Here is a 24,469-nt window from a genome sequence, read left to right as displayed (position 1 = left end):
ATAAAATTCACTAGAACGCGTATAGAGAAGAATGAGAAAGTTACTCCAGGGATTGATGATCCTCCCATGTGGAGCGACCTTAAAAAGCCTAACTTTACATTCTCTAGAAAGACAGAAAGACAGACTTTAGAAAGCGAAATTAAAAAGGCTAACTTTACATTCTCTAGAAAGACAGAAAGACAGACTTTAGAAAGCGAAATTAAAAAGGCTAACTTTACATTTTCTAGAAAGACTAATAGCGATGGGTGACATGAATGAAAGGATGTGTAATTAGTCATAATTAGTCAATTAATAACGTTTTAAATAAATAAACTAAAAATAGAACTCGAAACAATTATTTTAAATTGGAGAAGTTTAGATTCAGAAATCAGAATTTAGATTCATTTACCTGGGTAAATACTGGGTTGGAAACCCGGATTGTTGATTTATGGAACAAATTTAAAAGAGACCAAAATAAACGTAGGATGTCTCAAGCGTAGGTTAGACATTGATATATATGATATTGGCATGAGTCTGAGTGGATATCAAGAAGACCTGCCTCTTGCGGGCCCTTCCCAAGTGTCCTTTTTCATCATCTTAAACTAAATGTTGGAATATATAAACACTACTGTTGTGTTGAAAAGTGTTTACTAGATGAAAAGGAGAATTTACGTCACATCCTGGACAAAATGTGTTACTTTAACGCTGTTTACCTTAAAACTACTGTTTAACTTTGGTGTTTCTTAAGATTCTTGTTCTGAGATTCTGTAATTACCACAATTAGTGTATTATTACAATTAATTAATTAATGTACCAAATTAAAGAATAAATTAATTAGTGTACCAAAACATGCTTCGGTGCTGAGCCGGTGCTTGAGCGAACAGAACACTGGACGCGTGATCCTGTGGTCCCGGGTTCGATCCTGGGCGCCGGCGAGAAACAAAGTTTCTTTCACCCTGATGCTTCTGTTACCTAGCAATAAATAGGTACTTGGGAGTTAGTCAGCTGTCACGGGCTGCTTCCTGGGGGTGAAGGTCTGGTCGAGGACCGGGCCACGGGGACACTAAGACCCGAAATTATCTCAAGATAATTTCAAGATATATGCTGTTCCACGCAAGGACAGGGTGTTCTTACAGACCATTTCAATATAACTTGGAAGAGAAACAAACATTGGATTAATGGAAATGTTGTGTTAAATCCTTTGTCTTGTAATGAATGTTGGAGCCTGAAATATTGGAGGAAAAATGCTGCCTCAGACCGTACTTTAGAGAAATTAAAGTCTCTGAGGGACGGATAAGTAATTATGAAACAAAGACATCAAGCCGGGGAGACTATGTAGCACCATCAAAGTTGCGAGAGATTCAAAAGATGCTAAATGTCATTTAGGATGCCAATACCAGAACAAAAGGACACAAAATAAGCGATATCAAAGGTATCGGATTCACCAAGCATTCTATCGAGTGCCAAGAGATCCTGAATGATATCAGGAAAGCCTAAGACACGATCGGCCTGAAAATCTGGACATTCTACAAGGAGGTGCACGACTGTCAACGAGACGATGGACTTCGGACAATAAGGATCCGGAAGACGTTCCAGTAAGTGACAGCGAGTTAAGTGTGTGTGGCCGATACTAAAGATGCTAGTCTCCGCGTCGCATACAAATTGGTCAGGAAAGACTACGAAATAGCCAACACTGTCGGCGGACTTGGAGCAAACTACCAACAGTGAGAGACGTGTCCAGAGAAACAGAGGTAGAGGTACAGTATAAGCCTTCACCATGTGGGTCAAGGCCTTGCAAACCTTGGCAAATAGGATTCTCCCTCCATGGGGGCAAGATTGGAACAACACAAGGAGATATTGCAACTGTGAACCGAGAGGCAATCTTGCAAATAAGTCTTCTTTACAGGAAAAGGAAGATGGCGAGAGGGAATAGTGCCCTCCCGAGAGGTGACAGTCAAAGCAGGGCATAAACGAGAGGATATTGCAGAGACCGTGCGAGGTAGCCCGAGATTCGGATACTGAAAAAGGAATGTACTTGGCGTATCTAAGTTGTACGGTACGCCCCCTGTCCGCCTCACAACACCAGGATCTGTCCGTGGAAGCATCTGGTGGTCTGATCCAAGAGGGTGTTGACCAATTTAACCAGCCGGCTACTCTCCTCACAGTTTTCGAGACCAGCAGATGGATACTGGCAGATTTGACGTTCCAATGTTTGTGCAGAGTTTGGAGAGTTTTGTTCATAGTGTTTCTTCTCAGCCCCTTGGCACTCTGATTTGTCTGAGTGAGTGGAAGACGTAGGGCAAGAAGTCTGCAAGAGTGCTGTTACGCTAGTCAGATGCTCCTTAAATATCTCTCTCAACTGTTTTTGAAGCACTGTAACGTTTGTTAAAGTCTCGTCACATTCCTTTGTCCTCAGTGTGAATATGAGAACAGCAGTGCAGACTCCTTCCCCAATCCCTTGAGCGATGCCCTGGAGGCGCGAGCGCCACTCCGCCACAGTGTCCAGGACAGAGACTACGATCACAGCCGAGCTGGACGCTGACCTATGATCAAAATCACTTAACAGGTACAGATGCTTGGAATTACTCCTGAGCGAACTTTCCAAAGTCGTGATCACATACAAACACTCGCTGTCACACTTAAGATCTATGTTGCTATGGAGGTCAACGTCGGACTTTGAACAATGACTGTCAGTTTGGTTTCTGTGAGTCGCGGCAACGTCCAGACCAACAGAAACCTGATAACACTGAGCAGTCTTATCAGTCTCTGACGGCGTCTTGTGTGAACGTGATGCTTCTGGTGTGTCTTCATTACCCTGCCGCACCTGCGGGTGGGAGGAGGAAGCCTGGAGGGCGCGACACACAAGGGCGACACCTCGTGTGTGTCGAGGCATCACCGAGCGAGCCACCACCAGGTCCCGCTCCTCTGTCACCTTCAGGAGAGAGAGAGAACATAATAATCTGCATTAAACAACAGTAGAGCGCTACCATCCAGCATCTATCAAAATAATTAGCCAATACAAAGAGTATTAAGACATACATAAATTATTGCATATAAGGCGTTAACCCCTTAACTGCGACTACTATTACTTTGCATGGAGACACACTACGCGGTGGGGGCCTGTAGTACACACCTGGCACTCAAACACATGAATTGCACACCTCAAACCTGAGGAAGATGCCGTATCGAGACAACTTGGTCTGTCAGTTCGTGAAATGAGTTTGCTAGTCAATTAATTTTCTTCTAATCATTTATAAATATTCTTTGTATTAACTCATAATTAGTTTTAGCAAGATTCCTCATAAACTTGATGTAATTTATATACTACGGTAGACATTTAATATTTGATTGATTACCTAATTTATTGGATAAATTACCAGAAACTAAAAGGGAGGTCAAATTATCTAGTCAGCTGATGGGTTACAGGTTACTGAAGGGTTACAGGTTACTGATGGGTTACAGGTTAATGAAGGGATACAAGCAAGCGCCTTATGGAGGCCTGGAGGATGAGAGCAGCCAGGTACCTACCTTCCACAGGTGTGGGGTGCCTGGCACCAGCTTGGGTATGACCCCGGCGTGGTGCAGGGCCACAGCTAGGCACTCAGTGCCATGCTCCAGCTCCTCTTCGCTACACCTACGACAACACAGAAATTGTATTATCTGTAAGATTTATACTTTTTATGTAAGGTAATTTATGATTAGTACAGAACATAAAGATAGTATCCCGTTTTCTAATCTATTACGTCGCATTTGTGAGGAAATTCACACCAATCCGTTCAAAAGGTAACGTGTTAGTGAAAATTAAACCAACATAATCATGACGTTTTCTAAACATCTCCTTGATGGGTCTTTATCAGACGTGGATAATCTTCCTCAAATTCACCCATAGCTCCCCCCCCATTCAACACACAGCCCCCCATTCAGCACACAGCCCCCCATTCAACACACAGACCCCCATTCAACACACAGCCCCCCATTCAACACACAGCCCCCCCATTTATCACACAGCCCCCATTCAGCACACAGCCCCCCATTCAGCACACAGCCCCCCATTCAGCACACAGCCCCCCATTCAACACACAGCCCCCCATTCAGCACACAGCCCCCTCCATTCAACACACAGCCCCCCATTCAACACACAGCCCCCCATTCAACACACAGCCCCCCCATTCAGCACACAGACCCCCATTCATCACACAGCCCCCCATTCAGCACACAGCCCCCCCTCATTCAACACACAGCCCCCCATTCAACACACAGCCCTCCATTCAACACACAGCCCCCCATTCAACACACAGCCCCCCCCCATTCAACACACAGCCCCCCCCCATTCAGCACACAGACCCCCATTCATCACACAGCCCCCCCCCTTCAGCACACAGCTCCCCATTCAACACAGTCCCCCATTCATTACTCTCATCACACAGCCCTCTTCATCACATAGTCCCCCATACACTGCAGCTCCCATTCATGACACAGCCATGCACCATTTATCACACAGTGTCCCTATTTGTGTTAGCTTCCCCTGCCCCCTTCCTCACCCCAGGGGCTATGTTAGCTTCCCCTGCCCCCCTTCCTCACCCCTGGGGGCTGTGTTAGCTTCCCCTGCCCCCCATCCCCACACCCTTCCTCCCCACCTGCGGTAGGCCTCCCGCAGCATGGTGTAGCTGAAGGCCTGCGGCATCTCGGAGTTGCGGTAGTGGTTCCTGACGAGGCTCTCCTGCAGGAACCCCTTGGAGTCTGGCTTCACCACAGTGGAGACCAGAGGCCGCACGGCACCCGCAGCCCCGTACCGCTCGGCCGCCGACACCACCTGCAGATATCGCAAGACTTACTCCTTATCTCCCACCACAAAAGGACACTAACAGAGAACAAAGTTATCTCCAACCACAAAAATTAAGATTTTCAAAAACATCAGCGCGAAATTGTATTATAAATCCTAGTGCTAAATGGTCCAAATGAGAGGAAATTGCTTCTGCTATCCTAGATTGCCTCTCGCACTTCAACTGCTTAAATGTCCAACTAATCCTTAGCTAAACTAATCTTACCTAATTTACACTAAAATTTAGTTTTATGCAGCTTTCACGACCATGATGTAAAACATTTATACTTTTACGTACAGTTTTGAAAATGTTAAAAACATTTATGTTGTTAGACTAAGTTTAATATTATATACTTTTTGAAGTTTTGGGGACGAGGGCTGATTAACCGGTGTGGGAGTGAGGAAGGGGGAGGGGGGGGAGGGAGATGGATGTCAGGTGTGGCGAGGGAGTGTCAGGTGTGGCGAGGAGTGTCAGGTGTGGCGAGGGAGTGTTAGGTGTGGCGAGGGAGTGTCAGGTGTGGCGAGAGAGTGCCAGGTGTGTGGCGAGGAGTGACAGGTGTGTGGCGAGGGAGTGTCAGGTGTACGGAGGGAGTGTCAGGTGTGGCGAGGAGTGACAGGTGTGGCGAGGGAATGGCTATATAGGTACATTTCCCATTCCCATCAGGCGTTCTCGACGAAACCTCACCATCACCAGAGGAGGAAATGTATATGTTTATCTCTCAGAATGTTTGGTAATATGTTTATTGTTTGTGATGTGTGTCTATGTATGTATTAACACGATGTACTGAACGGGGTGAGAATAGCTTGAGCTACCTCATCCCTTTGTGTGTATTTTACCTCAATAAATTTATTTCAATTTCAATCACCAGAGGGTCTCAACCCGTTACAAGTTGTGACAATGTTGGTGTGACAGTTGAGTGCAGACACGCACACACGCACACGCACGTTCAGGGACACGGGTACTAACCTGGGTGAGCGTGTAGAGAGGCAAGATAGGTCGCACGCCGTCGTGAACTACGACCACGTCTGGCGGGTCGTCTGCCAGAGCTTCCAATCCCGTCATGATCGACCGGTGACGACTCCCTCCACCCTGTTGACAACACCTGTCACGTTACTCTTTATGCCCTGTTGGCAACACCTGTCACATAACGTCTCACACCTGACGAATTCTTTGATCCCCCCCACACACCCGTCCCCCACACACCTGTACATACCTGTACGACAGTGACCTTAGAGAGGCGCGCCTGCTGCACCACGCCCTGCATCCTCACCAGGTCATCGGCCACCACCACCACCCGCGACACCCACTCCACCTGCGTCAGCGCCACCAGGCAATGCACCACCAACGGCCGCCCACACACCTGACAAACACACACAAACACATGTATAGCAACACAAGCCAGATGTAGATCAACCCCGTCCTCTCCACAACTGAGTGAAGAGTAGCGTCACTCATCATGCAGACTCACCTGTACGTCACTCATCTACGCATCGTTGCACACACCTGACTCATCATGCACACGTGCGGCGAGCAACATGTCAAATCATGTCTCCCAGAGAGCAACATCACTCCGGAAATTCGCAATAAGACTCTTTACAGGGAGAGTAAAATATGGACGTTATTGAATCATAAAGTTTACAACATCATGAGTGTGGATGAGATTTGGCGAGGCTGAGTCCTCTATAATTTTTACCGCGATAATAACACATAGCTGTATTCTGGCCTTATTTATGGGGGGGAAAGGGGGGAGGGGGGGTTGATGGGAAGGGGGGGAGGGTGGTTGATGGGAGAGGGGAGGGATGGAAGGGGGAATGGTACATGATTGATTTTTTGTTTGTCAGGGATTCGTCTGTTTTGTGGGTTTTCGACTGTGTGTGTGTGTGTGTGTGTGTGTGTGTGTGTGTGTGTGTGTTTGTGTGTTTGTGTGTGTGTGTGTGTGTGTGTGTGTTTGTGTGTGTGTGTGTGTGTGTGTGTGTGTGTGTGTGTGTGTGTGTGTGTGTGTGTGTGTGTGTGTGTGTGTGTGTGCGGAGGATGAAGGGTGGTTGGGAGAAGGGAAAGCGTGTGAGAGTTTGGTGGGAGAGAGAGAGAGAGAGAGAGAGAGAGAGAGAGAGGGGGGGGGGAAGTAAACAAAGAGTCTCCCCCCCTGTTTACCAATCATCGCCACACCTTACAGACAGAGAGAGAGAGAGAGAGAGGCATCATCCATTAAAGCAATATCCCATAAGAATCCTTCAATGCAAGCGCGTGAATAGAAGTATATGTGTGTGTGTAGTGGATACACATGAGGTGTTTGCGTGCCTGGCACCCCTCCCCCCTTCCCGTAGAGGCACTGTGCCACAGCCCCAGAGCTACAGTGCCACACACCTCCCAGAGGTACTGTGCCATATCCAATCCCTCCAATCTTCACGTCACACTGCCTCACACCCCCTCCCTCCCTCTCTCTCTTAATGAGGTTTTATTAATTAGGAGTAATTAAGATTGTAATGCACCGCTAAATCTTCCCCCCCCCCTCCTCCTCCTCCTCCCCCTACTAGTCAAGAGACATTTGGATCGAATTTACTTTCGCGTCCAGAGATCAAAATGAGTTTCGTAAGTCCCGCCTGTCGCTAAAATTATGCCAGCGATCATCTCTGGAGTGATTGGGAGGGGGGTGAGGGAGGGGGGTGTAGTTAGGTACGAACTGGTGTCGTTAGGGGAGGTTGTAACGAAAGGTGTCCTAGTCCTTGTGTTCGTCAAATAGGTCAAAAAAAGTAGTAGTAAAGTAAGGGGAAATACACAAAAAAGATGATCAGGTTTGTAAACTGTCTACTAAGATAAAAGTGATAGCGGAGGGGGGGGGGATGAATGTAAACTCGTGATTGCATTCTTCCCTTGCAGCCGTCATGTGGTTTACCTGATGCATTTATTTATTTATTTTTAAATTGAGTGGATGTAAACTTCTTAAGCAGGGCTCTGTTAGTTTACTTTTCAGGCATATCTTGGTGTATGTGATGAGTTTGGTTGTGGTACTTTATTAAGTACACCTCCTATGTCCTGCCTACAAACCTCACGTCGTTGGAAGACGGGAGAGCTCGGGGAGACATGATCGCTACCTACAAAATTCTCAGAAGAATTGACAGGGGTAGATAAGGATAAATTGTTTACCACTGGTGGTACGCGAACAAGGGGACATAGGTGAACACTGAGTACCCAAATGAGCCACAGAGACGGTAGAAAGAACTTTTTCAGTGTCAGAGTAGTTAACAGATGGAATGCACTAGACAGTGATGTGGTGGAGGCTGACTCCATATACAGCTTATAATGTAGATATGATAGAGCCCAGTAGGCTCAGGAATCTGTACACCATTTGATTGACAGTTGAGAGGCGGGACCAAAGAGCCAGAGCTCAACCCCCGCAAGCACAACTAGATGAGTACAACTAGTTGAGCACACACACACACACACACCACACACACATACACACACACACACACACCACACACACATACACACACACACACACACACACACCTCCCCCACCCCTCCCCCCCCCTTCACCCCCTCGCTGGGGGGGGGGGGGGTGAGCCCCGGTGCTCTGTATTTATTTATTAGTTGTACCCTCAGGATCGAGCTGTTAGCTCTTGGACCCCGCCTCTCTAACAATTGGTTGTCTAATGTACAGACTCCCGACCTATTTTTCTTCTATCATATCTACATATTTCTCTCACGCACATCCCCGTAGGAAAGCAGCCCTTAGCAGCTGTCTAACTCCCAGGTACCTATTTACTGCTAGGTGAACAGTGACATCAGGTGCAAGAAACTCTGTCCACTTATTTCTGCCTAACTCCCAGGTACCTATTTACTGCTAGGTGAACAGTGACATCAGGTGCAAGAAACTCTGTCCACTTATTTCTGCCTAACTCCCAGGTACCTATTTACTGCTAAGTGAACAGTGATATCAGGTGCAAGAAACTCTGTCCACTTATTTCTGCCTAGCTCCTATCATCATCCTATTTATATCCACCCAAAATCGTTAGTATACATGTCTAACCTACGCTTGAAACAATTCAGCGATTTTTGGATCTTTTTCCCCAGTCATTTTCTCTTATGAATCAACAGCCGTTTCCAAACCAGTATTTACCCAGGTCTTTCCTGAATCTAAACTTGGCTAATTGATATCGATTGTTCCATGTTGATATATTTCATGTTATTCTTGTTATCTCTTGTTATATCTTGGTATCTCTTGTTATCTCTTGTTATATCTTGGTATCTCTTGTTATTTTTTTCATCTACACACTGGGTTACGAGTGAGAGAGGGAGCACAAGCTGGAGGATGAGCGGGGGTGGTAGTGTGAGAGAGGGCAGGAGGCCCTTCACCGTGTGTGTGAGAGAGGGCAGGAAGGTCCTACTCCAAGCACACGTGCGTGTGTCAAGACCCACAACTAGGAACATTAACAATACACAAGGTAAACTATGTATAGGAGACAAGGCGGGTGTACCGGGCTGTGTCCGGGGTCTCCTCCCCCCCGCCCCCCCTCTCTGTCATCTCTCTACCTCTCCCCTCTCCCCATTTCCATCCCCTTCCACACCAACAGTCTCCTCTCATCATCTTTTTTTTTCCTTCCCTCCCTCAGAGCCTTCCCCCTTTTCCCTCTACCCCCCCCCCCTTACTCTTTCATTTTCCCCGTTCTTTCTCAATCTTTCCCTTTCCTCCCCTTTCGTCAAATATCCCCCCCCCCCCTCACTCTCTCTCTCTCTCTCTCTCTCTCTCTCTCTCTCTCTCTCTCTCTCTCTCTCTCTCTCTCTCTCTCTCTCTCTCTCTCTCTCTCTCTCTCTCTCTCTCTCCTGGTCGCCCCGGTCTTCCTCCACACACACATTTATCGCTGTTTCTGTGTCTTTATATTTGTATGTGTCTCTCTCTCTCTGTGCCTTCGCTATCTCTGTTTCTCTCTTATACAAATAATATAATTGTCTACTTGTGGGTGGTTCACTGGTGGGAGGAGCCTAGCGGTGTGAAATATATATATATATATATATATATATATATATATATATATATATATATATATATATATATATATATATATATATATATATATATAAAACCCCGTTTGCTTTGAGAAAAGGTAACTTTTAAGGTTCTAAAGACTTGAGAAAGCCTTCGAAGCTTAGGATGGACCATTTGTTTTATGCTACTACGGCCAATGTATGAATAGCAGGAAATTTTATGTTGACGTTCCTTAAAAATGTTTTTTTTTGTATAGTTTTTTTTCAATATATTTTTGTAGGTGTTGCCAGCGGGCCGTGCCCAAAAGGTGTCGTTGTAATCGGAATTTGAATCGTGCAGGCTGTTCTCTCTCTTGTAGGATGTTCTCTCTCTTGTAGGATGTTCTCTCTCTTGTAGGATGTTCTCTCTTGTAGGATGTTCTCTCTCTTGTAGGATGTTCTCTCTCTTGTAGGATGTTCTCTCTCTTGTAGGATGTTCTCTCTCTTGTAGGATGTTCTCTCTCTTGTAGGATGTTCTCTCTCTTGTAGGATGTTCTCTCTCTTGTAGGATGTTCTCTCTCTTGTAGGATGTTCTCTCTTGTAGGATGTTCTCTCTCTTGTAGGATGTTCTCTCTCTTGTAGGATGTTCTCTCTCTTGTAGGATGTTCTCTCTCTTGTAGGATGTTCTCTCTCTTGTAGGATGTTCTCTCTCTGTAGGATGTTCTCTCTCTTGTAGGATGTTCTCTCTCTTGTAGGATGTTCTCTCTCTTGTAGGATGTTCTCTCTTGTAGGATGTTCTCTCTTGTAGGATGTTCTCTCTCTTGTAGGATGTTCTCTCTCTTGTAGGATGTTCTCTCTCTTGTAGGATGTTCTCTCTTGTAGGATGTTCTCTCTCTTGTAGGATGTTCTCTCTTGTAGGATGTTCTCTCTCTTGTAGGATGTTCTCTCTCTTGTAGGATGTTCTCTCTCTTGTAGGATGTTCTCTCTCTTGTAGGATGTTCTCTCTTGTAGGATGTTCTCTCTTGTAGGATGTTCTCTCTCTTGTAGGATGTTCTCTCTCTTGTAGGATGTTCTCTCTCTTGTAGGATGTTCTCTCTTGTAGGATGTTCTCTCTCTTGTAGGATGTTCTCTCTTGTAGGATGTTCTCTCTGTTGTAGGAGGTTCTCTCTGTTGTAGGATGTTCTCTCTTGTAGGATGTTCTCTCTTGTAGGATGTTCTCTCTCTTGTAGGATGTTCTCTCTCTTGTAGGATGTTCTCTCTCTTGTAGGATGTTCTCTCTTGTAGGATGTTCTCTCGTGTAGGATGTTCTCTCTTGTAGGATGTTCTCTCTTGTAGGATGTTCTCTCTTGTAGGATGTTCTCTCTTGTAGGATGTTCTCTCTCTTGTAGGGCTGGCAAGTGTCGCCAGAATATGCCTGTCCCGTACCGCAGACTATTAGTCCTTTGGAGAGTCACAGACAGACGCAGACAGACAGACATTCTCTCGCATAAATACAAACTGCTCAACTCATCATACATAACTCTTCCGGCAACCATCAGTATGTTGTGGTAACGGGGATAGTACATGCATACGCATACATACCCATGGGTATACACACACACACACATATACACACGTATTAAATACTTGGATGTGGATGACAGAGTGAAAAAAAGAGAGAGGGAATGTTGAAAATATATACCAATAGAATATGGGAATGAAGAACGAGACTCGGGTGAAATATAATGTTAGTATTTTTTTGTTATGGTAGGTGTGGAAAAATGGGATGACCTAAAGGAGCAGGTGTGTAGAGGCGAACGACATGCATGATTTTAAAAATAGATGTGATAGGGGAAAATAGGTAAGGGGGTCAGGGCATTAGACCATCCGCGGATATACAAGGGGGACTCCAAAGGCAAAAAAAAAAACTCTTTACGAGCTCACCATAGCCCGTGCTACATGGATACTTCGTTCTGAGTAGCTAAATCTAAAACCCCCCGATCTTGTAGGACACAAGTAGATGAGTTAGTCATGTAATTTTCGATCGTCTTTGAAAATGTATAGTGTATACCTAACATTTAGAATCATTAATTTGTGTTAGAATCATTAATTTTACCCTCTCGGTCATATTCAACAGCATATGTTTGCAAGACTGCTACCAAAATATACTTTATATATATTATATATATATATATATATAATTATATAATTGCAGAGAGGACATGCGCACACGCAGCATATATGAGCAGCCTATAACACGGTAGATCTCGTTCCTTTCATGTTTAGAGGTGTCTGGTTAGCGACCTGACTGCGTCCGGTTTTGTATATTTTTAAAATTTATGTACTAATTTGAGGTGCATCTTGCCTGACCTGACAGCCTGGCTGTACAATTTATGGTCACTGCATAATTCTCGCAGCTGCACTGTTGCACACACACACACACACACACACACACTGGCAGACTTGTCACATGTGTCCCCTGGAAGACCTCGTGCCAACATACTCATCACCAACTCAGCCTCCTCACATACTCATCAGCCTCACATACTCATCACTCGCCCCCACCCACACACACACACACCTATAGTACATCGCTTTAGTACAGAAACGGAATTACGGAATTTGACGTATTACGTAAATTGAACGCAGTCTCACATTGACTTTTCTATGTATGGATCTTGATAGGTTAGGTGGGTTCCTTGGGTTAGTATGTGTTTTTTTTTTTAGGCTAGGCAAAACAGTCGTGTTTCTTACGGAGTAGCAGATCCGTGCTGTCTGTGTAGTGAAGACTTTAAAAACATTAAGATTCGGTCTCGTGTCTTCAAGTTGACTGGGACAAATGTTAACTATATTTGAATTAAGTGAAGAAGCCACCATTGGTTGGGAGGTGATGCTGAACGAATGGCGAGGGATTAATTTGGCGCCTCAACTCAGAAAGAGAAGTTTAAATGTCACCAAGGTTACCTTGAGGTTACCTTGAGGTGCTTCCGGGGCTTAGTGTCCCCGCGGCCCGGTCGTCGACCAGGCCTCCTGGTTGCTGGACTGATCAACCAGGCTGTTAGACGCGGCTGCTCGCAGCCTGACGTAGGAGGCTGCGATGTAATGTAATGACCAATGTAAGAGTTTCTTGACTGCGCTTAATTGAGCGCCGCTGATTGACAGTCGAGAGGCGGGACCAAAGAGCCAGAGCTCACCCCTCCCCTCCCCTCGCAAACACAACTAGGTGAATAGTCACCCACATAGACAAAGCAGTAGCCGAGGTGGTCCAAAAGGTGGCCAGCTGCTCATCACTGAAGTCATGTCAGGCTCCATAAAGAAGGCTAAGCTGTCTTAAGACCCTCACCTCACCAGAGATCTGACATTACGGTCCACGATTGAGGCTGATGGCTAGGGCTAAATCTCTATCAGAGGAATTAAAGATCTTCTATTTTCAAAGACCGTGTTTGTGAAGGATAATTGGATCTTTTTTTTCTAAGTGATTGATGTTAAGACCATTGACGGTGTTTAAAATTGGCGCTCATTGACTGTGATTAGAGGAGGACGGTGATGACTTTGTTTCTGGAGATATGTGAAATGGTGACTTTTGTCTCTTTTAAAATGGGGCGTGATAGAAATTAATCTATGGCGAATACCATGTGTGTTAGTTAGTGTGTGTGTGTGTGTGTGTATGTGTGTGTGTGTGTGTGTGTGTGTGTGTGTGTGTGTGTGTATGTGTGTGTGCGTGTGTGTGTGTGCGTGTGTGTCTTTACTATTTTTCTGCAGAATCGAGCTATTAGCTCTTGGACCCTACCTTTCTAACCACTCTATTTTCCCCTCTATTATGTCTACTACTTATTTCTCTCTAACACACACATACACACCACACACACACACACACACACACATACACACACACACACACACACACACACACACACACACACACACACACACACACACACACACACACACACAGGGTGAGTACACACACACATTAGAAACAACTTTTGTCAGTGTCAGAGTAGTTAACAAATGGAATACACTAGGAAGTGATGTGCTGGAGGCTGACGCCATACAATACTTGCCTAAATCTTAGGTATAGACTTGTTTTACTGATACGTGAATAGACTCGTCAGATGAAAGGAAACGTGCCCAACCGTTTCTGTCCTATCCAGGGATTGAGCCCTGGTACCCTCGGTTGTGTAGCCAGGACGTAGATCGTAGACTGGTCTACCTTTGGGGGGTCCTGGTCTTGGTTAGGGGCCCAGCTGGTACTGCTGGACTTCATTAGGGGCCCAGTTGGTACTGCTAGACTTGGTTAGGGGCCCAGTTGGTACTGCTGGACTTCATTAGGGCCCAGCTGGTACTGCGGACGTATAATTCATTAACACGCCAGATGTGTGATAATTGTCGCCGTGGTAACAAGGGGATGGTTAACACCAGCGATGAATGCGACCAATTATATTTACGGAAAATAAACAAACGCTTAATATATAAGCGTGTGTTAATTCATAATTACTGGTGACGTCATAGATGCCGTTTTGAATGTAGTACCACAATATGGGTGACTTTATGTGGGTAGTCTGCTAGATACTGCTGGAATGTACTCAGTAAAACATCTAAACTATTGGGACCGACTAAAGAGCCTAAATCTGTACTCCCTTAAACGCAAGCGGGAGAGATACATAATAATTTACACGTGGAAAATAGTAGAGGGGCTGGTCCCAAACCTGCTCACAGAAATAACATCACATGAGACCAGGAGGCATGGCAGGATGTGCAGAATACCCCGTTGAAGAGCAGAGGTGCAACAGGTACTCTGAGAGAGAACTCTATCAACATCAGAGGCCCGAGACTGTTCAACACGCTTCCACTACACATAAGGAGCATAACTGGCCGACCCCTCACAGTGTTCAAGAGAGAACTATCAACATCAGAGGCCTGAGACTGTTCAACACGCTTCCACTACACATAAGGGACATAACTGGCCGATCCCTCACAGTGTTCAAGAGAGAGAACTTGACAAACACCTCCAAAGTATACCTGATCAACCAGACTGTAGTTATTCACACGTCTGGCTACGAGCAACCGCGTCCAACAGCCTAGTTGACCAGTCCAGCAACCAGGAAACCGGGCCGCGGGGACGTTGATCCCCGAAACCAACGCAAGGAAACCACAAGGTAAGGTAAGCCTAATAGTGTTTGCCCCCCCCCCCCCCTGGGGTCATCTCCCGACTTGGCACCATTGTTCGGCTCCCACAGTAATGTAAATTAATAGAAGATTACATTATATAAACTACCTTGTTATTTACGGTGCCTTGCAAGGTGACTTAGACGTGAGAGTAGAGTCCAGGGGGTGTGCGCGAGCAGCTCTGTGGGCGGGGGTAGAGCAGTTCTGTGGGCGGGGGTAGAGGAGCTCTGTGGGCGGGGGTAGAGGCGCTCTGTGGGCGGCGGTAGAGGCGCTCTGTGGGCGGCGGTAGAGGCGCTCTGTGGGCGGCGGTAGAGGCGCTCTGTGGGCGGCGGTAGAGGCGCTCTGTGGGCGGCGGTAGAGGCGCTCTGTGGGCGGGGGTAGAGCAGCTCTGTGGGCGGGGGTAGAGGCGCTCTGTGGGCGGGCGGTAGAGCAGCTCTGTGGGCGGCGGTAGAGGCGCTCTGTGGGCGGGGGTAGAGCAGTTCTGTGGGCGGGGGTAGAGGAGCTCTGTGGGCGGCGGTAGAGGCGCTCTGTGGGCGGGGGTAGAGCAGTTCTGTGGGCGGGGGTAGAGGAGCTCTGTGGGCGGGGGTAGAGGCGCTCTGTGGGCGGCGGTAGAGGCGCTCTGTGGGCGGCGGTAGAGGCGCTCTGTGGGCGGCGGTAGAGGCGCTCTGTGGGCGGCGGTAGAGGCGCTCTGTGGGCGGCGGTAGAGGCGCTCTGTGGGCGGCGGTAGAGGCGCTCTGTGGGCGGGGGTAGAGCAGCTCTGTGGGCGGGGGTAGAGGCGCTCTGTGGGCGGCGGTAGAGCAGCTCTGTGGGCGGCGGTAGAGGCGCTCTGTGGGCGGGGGTAGAGCAGCTCTGTGGGCGGGGGTAGAGGCGCTCTGTGGGCGGCGGTAGAGCAGCTCTGTGGGCGGCGGTAGAGGCGCTCTTGTGGGCGGGGGTAGAGCAGCTCTGTGGGCGGGGTAGAGGCGCTCGTGGGCGGCGGTAGAGCAGCTCTGTGGGGCGGCGGTAGAGGCGCTCTGTGGGCGGCGGTAGAGGAGCTCTGTGGACGGCGGTAGAGGCGCTTTGTGGGCGGCGGTAGAGGCGCTCTGTGGGCTGCGGTAGAGGCGCTCTGTGGGCGGCGGTAGAGGCGCTCTGTGGGCGGCGGTAGGAGGCGCTCTGTGGGCGGCGGTAGAGGCGCTCTGTGGGCGGCGGTAGAGGAGCTCTGTGGACGGCGGTAGAGGGCGCTTTGTGGGCGGCGGTAGAGGCGCTCTGTGGGCGGCGGTAGAGGCGCTCTGTGGGCGGCGGTAGAGGCGCTCTGTGGGCGGCGGTAGAGGCGCTCTGTGGGCGGGGGTAGAGCAGCTCTGTGGGCGGGGGTAGAGGCGCTCTGTGGGCGACGGTAGAGGCGCTCTGTGGGCGGCGGTAGAGCGCTCTGTGGGCGGCGGTAGAGGCGCTCTGTGGGCGGCGGTAGAGGCGCTCTGTGGGCGGCGTAGAGCAGCTCTGTGGGCGGCGGTAGAGGCGCTCTGTGGGCGGCGGTAGAGCAACTCTGTGGGCGGCAGTAGAGGAGCTCTGTGGGCGGCGGTAGAGGCGCTCTGTGGGCGGTAGCGTGACCTCACCACATCCATCTTGCTACAAATGCTGTTATTAGTTAGTTTTGGCTATGTCCATTAGCGCTGATAAAATGGTTTAGGAGCATCGTTTATGTGTAGGTAATATCCGCTTATGGGGTCTGTGGTGCCGGATCAAGTTGCTTGTTGTGGTGGGTTGAGGCGACGGGCGCTTACCCTCCTCCCGGGGGACGCCGCCCCTACTGTCTCTCCTTGCTCATTATCATCCTCATACCCATCCTGTGGGCAGTGGGGGGCCTCATGAACAGTATTCAATGATCCTCAGTAACAGTCTAGGAGTAATGGTGTGGGAAGACCTTACCTGTTCAAGACAGTAAAGTAGTCGTCACAACTGTAAGAAAAATGACAGGTTGGATAACAAGGACCTTCCAAACAAAGGATGTCATACAAGTAGTAATACTTTTCAAGACACTAGTGCTCTCTAGGGAGGAATATTGTTGCACACTAACAGCCCCATTTAGAGCCTGAGAAATTACTGACCTAGAGTGTGTGTGCAACGATCCTTAATCGCTAGAATCTACTCTATAAGTCATCTTAATTATTGAGACCGATTAAAAGTTCTAAATCTGTATTCTCTAGAGCGCAGGTGAGAGAGATATATAATAATCTACACGTGGAAGATATTAGAGGGACTGGTTCTTGGTCTGCACAAAGAAATAACATCACATGAGACCAGAAGACATGGCAGGATGTGCAGAATACCCCCGTTGAAAAGAGAGGTGGAACAGGTACTCTGAGAGAGAACTCTATCAATATCAAAGGCCCGAGACTGTTCAACACGCTTCCACTACACATAAGGGACATAACTGGCCGACCCCTCACAGTGTTCAAGAGAGAATTATCAACATCAGAGGCCGAGACTGTTCAACACGCTTCCACTACACATAAGGGGCATAACTGGCCGACCCCTCACAGTGTTCAAGAGAGAACTATCAACATCAGAGGCCCGAGACTGTTCAACACGCTTCCACTACACATAAGGGGCATAACTGGCCGACCCCTCACAGTGTTCAAGAGAGAACTATCAACATCAGAGGCCCGAGACTGTTCAACACGCTTCCACTACACATAAGGGGCATAACTGGCCGACCCCTCACAGTGTTCAAGAGAGAACTATCAACATCAGAGGCCCGAGACTGTTCAACACGCTTCCACTACACATAAGGGACATAACTGGCCGACCCCTCACAGTGTTCAAGAGAGAACTATCAACATCAGAGGCCCGAGACTGTTCAACACGCTCCCACTACACATAAGGGACATGACTGGCCGACCCCTCACAGTGTTCAAGAGAGAACTATCAACATCAGAGGCCCGAGACTGTTCAACACGCTTCCACTACACATAAGGGACATAACTGGCCGACCCCTCACAGTGTTCAAGAGAGAACTTGATAAACACCTCCATAGAATACCTGATGGTATGATGGATACCTGAATACTCATACGCCAGGCTACGAACAACGACGTCCAACAGCCTGGTTAACCAGACGACCATCCGGGAGGATTGGTCGGAGACCGGGCCGCGACGCCGTTGATCCCCGGAAGCTACACAAGGTAGACAAGGTAGAAAATATTATTTTACCAACTATGATATTGCTGTCAGCAATATCATAGTTGAGACCTCGAAGCATCTCGGTATACTGACGACGGAGTCTGGGTATACTTTGGGTATACTCTGGGTATACTTTGACAGTTTAGTCTCGACTGTGTTACGGTGAAGCTCACACTACATACAACCGATCTTTCATCCTATCGGTGGGGACGGAGAGGAAGGGGGTGGGGGTTGTACATGCTGCTATGGCAGTATGTTCACTCACAGGATGAGTGACGCTGCCCAATAAACTCGCCTTTCCAAGGTAAAATATAGAAAAAATACATACACACACACACACACACACACACACACACACACACACACACACACACACACACAATGCATTTGAATCTGTTTACGCCACAGTCGAGCTTAGACCCATTGTCAGCCAAATTACGCGCATACGTCGTGTTGTTGATAGAGGAGGGTAGAGGCGTGTTTTGCCTTGGTCTCTGACGCTTGAGGCCTCTAGTGTCCTCACCTGACAGTGACGCTTGAGGCCTCTAGTGTCCTCACCTGACAGTGACGCTTGAGGCCTCTAGTGTCCTCACCTGACAGTGACGCTTGAGGCCTCTAGTGTCCACACCTGACAGTGACGCTTGAGGCCTCTAGTGTCCTCACCTGACAGTGACGCTTGAGGCCTCTAGTGTCCTCACCTGACAGTGACGCTTGGGGCCTCTAGTGTCCTCACCTGACAGTGACGCTTGAGGCCTCTAGTGTCCTCAACTGGCTTGAGGCCCGGTCTCCAGGGGCTGGCAGCGAGACCCATCGCAATATTTGGGGCCTCGGAAGTTTGGGTGGAAATTCAATCAAATTTTGTTGGATTGATCGCGGGAGGCGGAGGGCGGCCGAGTTGCATTAGTGATTAGTTGAGGCAAGAGGGGAGTAATAAGGTGACACATGCTCCATGTATTTCTCCGCGACTGGGGGGCTCGTACCCCGAGGGGGGCGCCTCCTCCTTACAGCCCCTCGGAGTGCACACGGCTCAAGATCACAGGCGGCCGCTGCCGGAGGGTCGACACTCTGGGCCAAGTGGGATGGCACTCTCCTCTCCCGTGCGTTTTAATTTTCCATGTGCGAGCAGTCGTTAAGACGGAGCCAATCTGGGGAGATGGTGGGCGGCGAGCAGTGGTCACCGTAGGGGGGGGGAGGAGGGGAGGGGGGATATAACCGCCTAGAACCCCTGGGGGTCACCGCCCCCCTCGCCAGCCAGCCAGCCAGCCACAGTGTAAGAAAAACTAGATTATCGGCAACTGGGTAGGGAAGACTGGTGTCACCCCCTACCTTAAGACTGGTGTCACCCCTACCCTGAGACTGGTGTCACCCCCTACCCTGAGACTGGTGTTACCCCCTACCCTGAGACTGGTGTTACCCCCTACCCTGAGACTGGTGTCACCCCTACCCTGAGACTGGTGTCACCCCTACCCTGAGACTCGTGTCACCCCTACCCTGAGACTCGTGTCACCCCTACCCTAAGACTGGTGTCACCCCTACCCTGAGACTGGTGTTACCCCCTACCCTGAGACTGGTGTCACCCCTACCCTAAGACTGGTGTCACCCCCTACCCTGAGACTGGTGTTACCCCCTACCCTAAGACTGGTGTCACCCCTACCCTAAGACTGGTGCCACCCCTACCCTAAGACTAGTGTCACCCCTACACTAAGACTAGTGTCACCCCTACCCTAAGACTGGTGTCACTCCTACCCTAAGACTGGTGCCACCCCTACCCTAAGACTAGTGTCACCCCTACACTAAGACTAGTGTCACCCCTACACTAAGACTAGTGTCACCCCTACACTAAGACTGGTGTCACCCCTACCCTAAGACTGGTGTCACCCCTACCCTAAGACTGGTGCCACCCCTACCCTAAGACTAGTGTCACCCCTACACTAAGACTAGTGTCACCCCTACACTAAGACTGGTGTCACCCCTACCCTAAGACTGGTGTCACCCTACTGGGGAAGTAGAAGAGCCCCCAGAGCCCACTTCAGGTATTCTCAAAGTATACTCCCAGTAATATAAGTAACAAAATGAGTGTTTGATCACACTTTAAGTTTTCCGAGTTCGCTCACTCTTGATGGCACTAGGATGTGGCGATAGACACACACAGGCTGCCAGGGGTCGAGCACCAATAGACGTGTATGATTGTTCTACAGGACTGTTGTGGCTGTCAAGTGGCTCTTAACTATGTAGAGACATGCAGGGAGCCGGTCGGCCGAGCGGACAGCACGCTGGACTTGTGATCCTGTGGTCCCGGGGTCGATCCCGGGCGCCGGCGAGAAACAATGGGCAGAGTTTCTTTCACCCTATGCCCCCTGTTACCTAGCAGTAAAATAGGTACCTGGGTGTTAGTCAGCTGTCACGGGCTGCTTCCTGGGGGTGGAGGCCTGGTCGAGGACCGGGCCGCGGGGACACTAAAAGCCCCGAAATAATCTCAAGATAACCTCAAGATAACCCGTCAAGAGGAGCTGAAGTAATTTGCCTTAAACCGGCAACACGGCGTCAAATGACGTTCACGTCTAAGGGAATACGTTCCTCGGGTGATCGGGCAGTTTTGCTTGTAATCATCAGCGTCAGGCTGTTTGGTGTTTGATAAACACGTCCGCAGCGTGTTTTACCGGGGCCTCTCATATGCCTGTACGGGGTCGCGACCGTTTGATACACGGCTCCGATTTAGCATGCACGAGTGTGTGTGTGTGTGTGTGTGTGTGTGTGTGTGTGTGTGTGTGTCTGTGTGTGTGTGTGTGTGTGTGTGTGTGTGTGTGTGTGTGTGTGTGTGTGTGTGTGTGTGTGTGTGTGTGTGTGTGTAATTAGACCAAATTACAACGAGGCCTCAATTCTGAATGGTGGTGCTTCTGGTTGTTGAACTGTGACTGGTGGTGGTGTTGAACTGTGACTGGTGGTGGTGGTGTTGAACTGTGACTGGTGGTGGTGGTGTGAACTGTGACTGGTGGTGGTGGTGGTGTTGAACTGTGACTGGTGGTGGTGGTGTTGAACTGTGACTGGTGGTGGTGGTGTTGAACTGTGACTGGTGGTGGTGGTGTTGAACTGTGACTGGTGGTGGTGGTGGTGTTGGACTGTGTCTGGTGGTGGTGGTGGTGTTGAACTGTGTCTGGTGGTGGTGGTGGTGGTGATGGTGGTGTTGAACTGTGTCTGGTGGTGGTGGTGGTGGTGGTGGTGCCTCTAGTTGAACTGTGCCAAACATTTCGGTTCACTTCGCTATAACCCACTTAAGAATTCACAGAAGCTTCAGGAAACAAAACACTCCCTCGTAAGTATTACCTTCCTTAAACACCACTAAAGATCCTCACCATTATTTTCTTTAACTCAGCACAAGTGTTGTAATATGACAGTGACCCCATCATAGTGACCATGTGGGTCCGTGGCAAGTTGTGTTGACCAGTCTACATGCCACTTATGGCCGCATAAGCCTTAAAAATGCACTTAAAGATTGTGATGTTTATTTTGATCTAAGGACGGATTGGTCCTAATGTTTACAAAATGGTCACTGACTAGTTTTGGGATGAGTCTAGCTTTAAGGTTACTGTGTACAAGGATTTTTACAGTCGCTGTTGTGTTACGTTAGGAGAGGTTCGAGCCGGGTCGGGGCTCGAAGTGGAACTCTCGAAATCCTCTCCAGGTATGCTGCAGGTATGTCGTTACAGTGGACGTACCCGGAGGTAGAGTGACGAGTATTTAAGTTATCCATATACATCCTAGCAGTTTCTGGCTCACTACAGCCCGTGCTACGTGAACACTTCCTTCTCAGTAGCTAAATCTATAAGAATATCAGAGCAGAGTTTACGGGTTATTCATGCCCGTGCCACCTCTTGGGTGGCTTAATCTTCATCAATCAGTCAACAAAGGGAGACCGCTGGCGGTGGAGGGCTTACAATAAACACTTTAGCAGCGTGACCTTGGTGCCGATTGGTAAGTGCCGAGGCCGTCTGAGGGGACGTGGGTGATTGTACCGGAGTGAGGGTGACACACACACACACAACACACCACACACACACACCACACACACACACACACACACACACACACATACACACACACACACACACACCGGCCCTCGCCTCCTGGCGACCGGTCCGTTAATCTGGGCCTTGGCAGCTGTAGGCACGACCCACCCCTTCGGCCACCCTTATACTAAAAAAAAAAAATACAAAAAATAGGTCCTTGCATACTTCTGAAATTGATTGGATTTGATCTGTCACTGCGCGGTTCCACACCTCATGTCCCCACACCATATGGTTCGATTAAATCATGTATACATTAAAAAGGGGAATGGGCCCATTATCCCTAAGGGCTGTCACCAACGTACGCAGCTCTGAGTGTGGTGGGGGAGGAAATGGTCCCTAGAAAATTGGTCTGCATCTCCCCCCTCCCCCCTCCCTTACGGGCTCACCATAGTCCGTGCTACATGGACACTTCGTTCTGAGTAGCTAAATCTGAAACAACATCATCCTCCCCCCCCCCCTCCTTACTATCTGATAACGTAGTTATTGTTTCATTACACAAGACCTGTAATACGAGACACTGTCCATTCAGCTGGGGGAATCAGATCAGATTTGTGGAGATGGGGGTTGGCAGCCTGGTAACACATTCTTGGACAAGGGGCATCTGGACAATTATCACCCGGACATTTGTTGTGGAAGTTAATATTTTGGGACAGAGAAGCTGGCACCAATCATCTATGGTCTGAAAGTTATAAGATAACCACAAGCAATGGTGACATCACGGACATAATGATGACGTCATTATCCCCTAGGGGGGATATGCAAGCAAGCAGACAGTAAACATCCTAGATATCATGTTCCTGGAGATGACTTTGATATATATATATATATATATATATATATATATATATATTATATATATATATATATATATATATATATATATATATATATATATATATATATATACATACATATACATTAGAAACAACTTTTCAGTGTCAGAGTGGTTAATAAATGGAATGCACTAGGCAGTGATGTGGTGGAGGCTGACTCCATACACAGTTTCAAATGTAGATATGATAGAGCCCAGTAGGCTCAGGAACCTGTACACCAGTTGATTAACAGTTGAGAGGTGGGACCAAAGAGCCGAAGTTGAACCCCCGCAAGCACAACTAGGTGAGTACTAACATTCTATTTTATAAATGCTATAAGAGGTAACTGGCTGAACCCTGGTCTCTTCCCCCCCCCCCCCCATCACCACTTTTTCTAGCTCCTCTTTACCCCTTCCCGTTCTTCTCTCCCTCGCCCCCCTTCCCCTTGGCCTCCCCCTCGCTCGTCCATACCGTCCCATCCGCCCCCCCCCCTCAGAAAATGTATTATTGCCAAGCACTGAAAATGATATAAACAACAATGGGAAACACTCCACATTTCAGGCTTGGCTCCATGACATTCACATAGGCAGGAGTGGGGGGGGTCTATAAATGCCAATATTTCTTAAAGCGTTTCACTTGGGCCGACCTCCAACAGGCCTATGACTCTCCCCTACCCCATATACTTCATTTTGGGTGAGGCTGGCCTCCAACCTTGGACTGAAAGATAAACAGACATTCTCTTATAGATGCAGATATAAAGAAAATTGTATTGTGTTTAATACTTATCTTTCCTCAATCAGGGCAGCTTAGATTGGATTTATTAAAACAGTGAATGAGCATGGAAGGACTGCGATATACCTCGATATACCTCTATACAGCTATATACCTTGTAGCACTTAAGACCCCAAACTGTTTAATAATTGCAAGCTAAGCCATCATGATCGAGGATAGATGCACAGGCTTCGTAAGTGGACGCGTCAATGCATGATGAACTGTGGTTGAGGTAGTTCTCCCTCTCACTCGTGGCGAGTGGCAAGGAGGCTCCATTACTTGCCTTCACAGAAAGAATTTTATTATCCTCCTGCTGTCATTTTCTCTCCAGTTTTCATTCTGTGCGAAGTCCATTATCGAGGGGCGGGTTTTATGAGCAAGTCAAGGAACGGCCTTTTTCCTCTTTACTGTGAACTTCCTTTTTTATTATTAACTTTATTATTACCAGCTGAAGATGCTCCTTCCTTTTATTAGCGGATGCAAGTACGTCTTACAGTAATGGTGTAGGCTGCATTTTAGTGCGCATTTTCCTGAAATTTGTGTACGCATTCTGAAGAATATGTGTGAAGAGAATGATCTCAAGTAGAGTTATGATGTATCTTGAGAAGCGTTGGGTGGTATTGTTGCGTGTATTATGCTGTATTATACAAGGCTTCACAGCGGCTGTTTTGTTAGTCTCGTGTTTATGGAACAGCTGGTCGTGTTTACTTGGCTTGCTGTACACGTGGCTTTGTGTTTACGTTTTTTCCCGC

At 48.2% G+C, this 24,469-nt stretch overlaps 2 protein-coding genes across 2 annotated transcripts; both read right to left on the bottom strand.

Annotated features, from left to right (window-relative positions):
- Positions 1-610: 610 nt before the first annotated feature.
- Positions 611-6,180, bottom strand: LOC123750314 (uncharacterized). The gene is made up of 5 exons (XM_069311243.1): positions 6,016-6,180; positions 5,769-5,891; positions 4,617-4,792; positions 3,508-3,613; positions 611-2,911 (listed from the first exon to the last, which is right to left on the bottom strand). The coding sequence occupies exons 1-5, from the start codon at positions 6,064-6,066 to the stop codon at positions 2,054-2,056; spliced, it is 1,314 nt and encodes a 437-aa protein (XP_069167344.1). The 5' UTR covers positions 6,067-6,180; the 3' UTR covers positions 611-2,053.
- Positions 6,181-15,028: 8,848 nt separating this feature from the next.
- LOC138355882 (uncharacterized) lies at positions 15,029-16,510 on the bottom strand. The gene has a single exon (XM_069311431.1). It carries the CDS (start codon positions 16,508-16,510, stop codon positions 15,029-15,031), a length of 1,482 nt encoding a protein of 493 aa, XP_069167532.1.
- Between the last annotated feature and the right edge of the window lie 7,959 nt (positions 16,511-24,469).

Source organism: Procambarus clarkii, chromosome 69, assembly GCF_040958095.1.
Source record: "Procambarus clarkii isolate CNS0578487 chromosome 69, FALCON_Pclarkii_2.0, whole genome shotgun sequence".
Classification (NCBI taxonomy): domain Eukaryota; kingdom Metazoa; phylum Arthropoda; class Malacostraca; order Decapoda; family Cambaridae; genus Procambarus; species Procambarus clarkii.
This window is presented reverse-complemented; position numbering and strand designations above follow the sequence as displayed.

Excerpts from the sequence above, each read along its gene's own strand:
- LOC123750314 (XM_069311243.1), bottom strand. The coding sequence starts at position 6,066 with ATGCAGGGCGTGGTGCAGCAGGCGCGCCTCTCTAAGGTCACTGTCGTA. Across the intron at positions 5,892-6,015 it reads CTAAGGTCACTGTCGTACAG|GGTGGAGGGAGTCGTCACCG; the intron begins GTATGTACAGGT and ends TGTTGTCAACAG. Across the intron at positions 4,793-5,768 it reads CTCTCTACACGCTCACCCAG|GTGGTGTCGGCGGCCGAGCG; the intron begins GTTAGTACCCGT and ends CGATATCTGCAG.
- LOC138355882 (XM_069311431.1), bottom strand. The coding sequence starts at position 16,510 with ATGGATGTGGTGAGGTCACGCTACCGCCCACAGAGCGCCTCTACCGCC.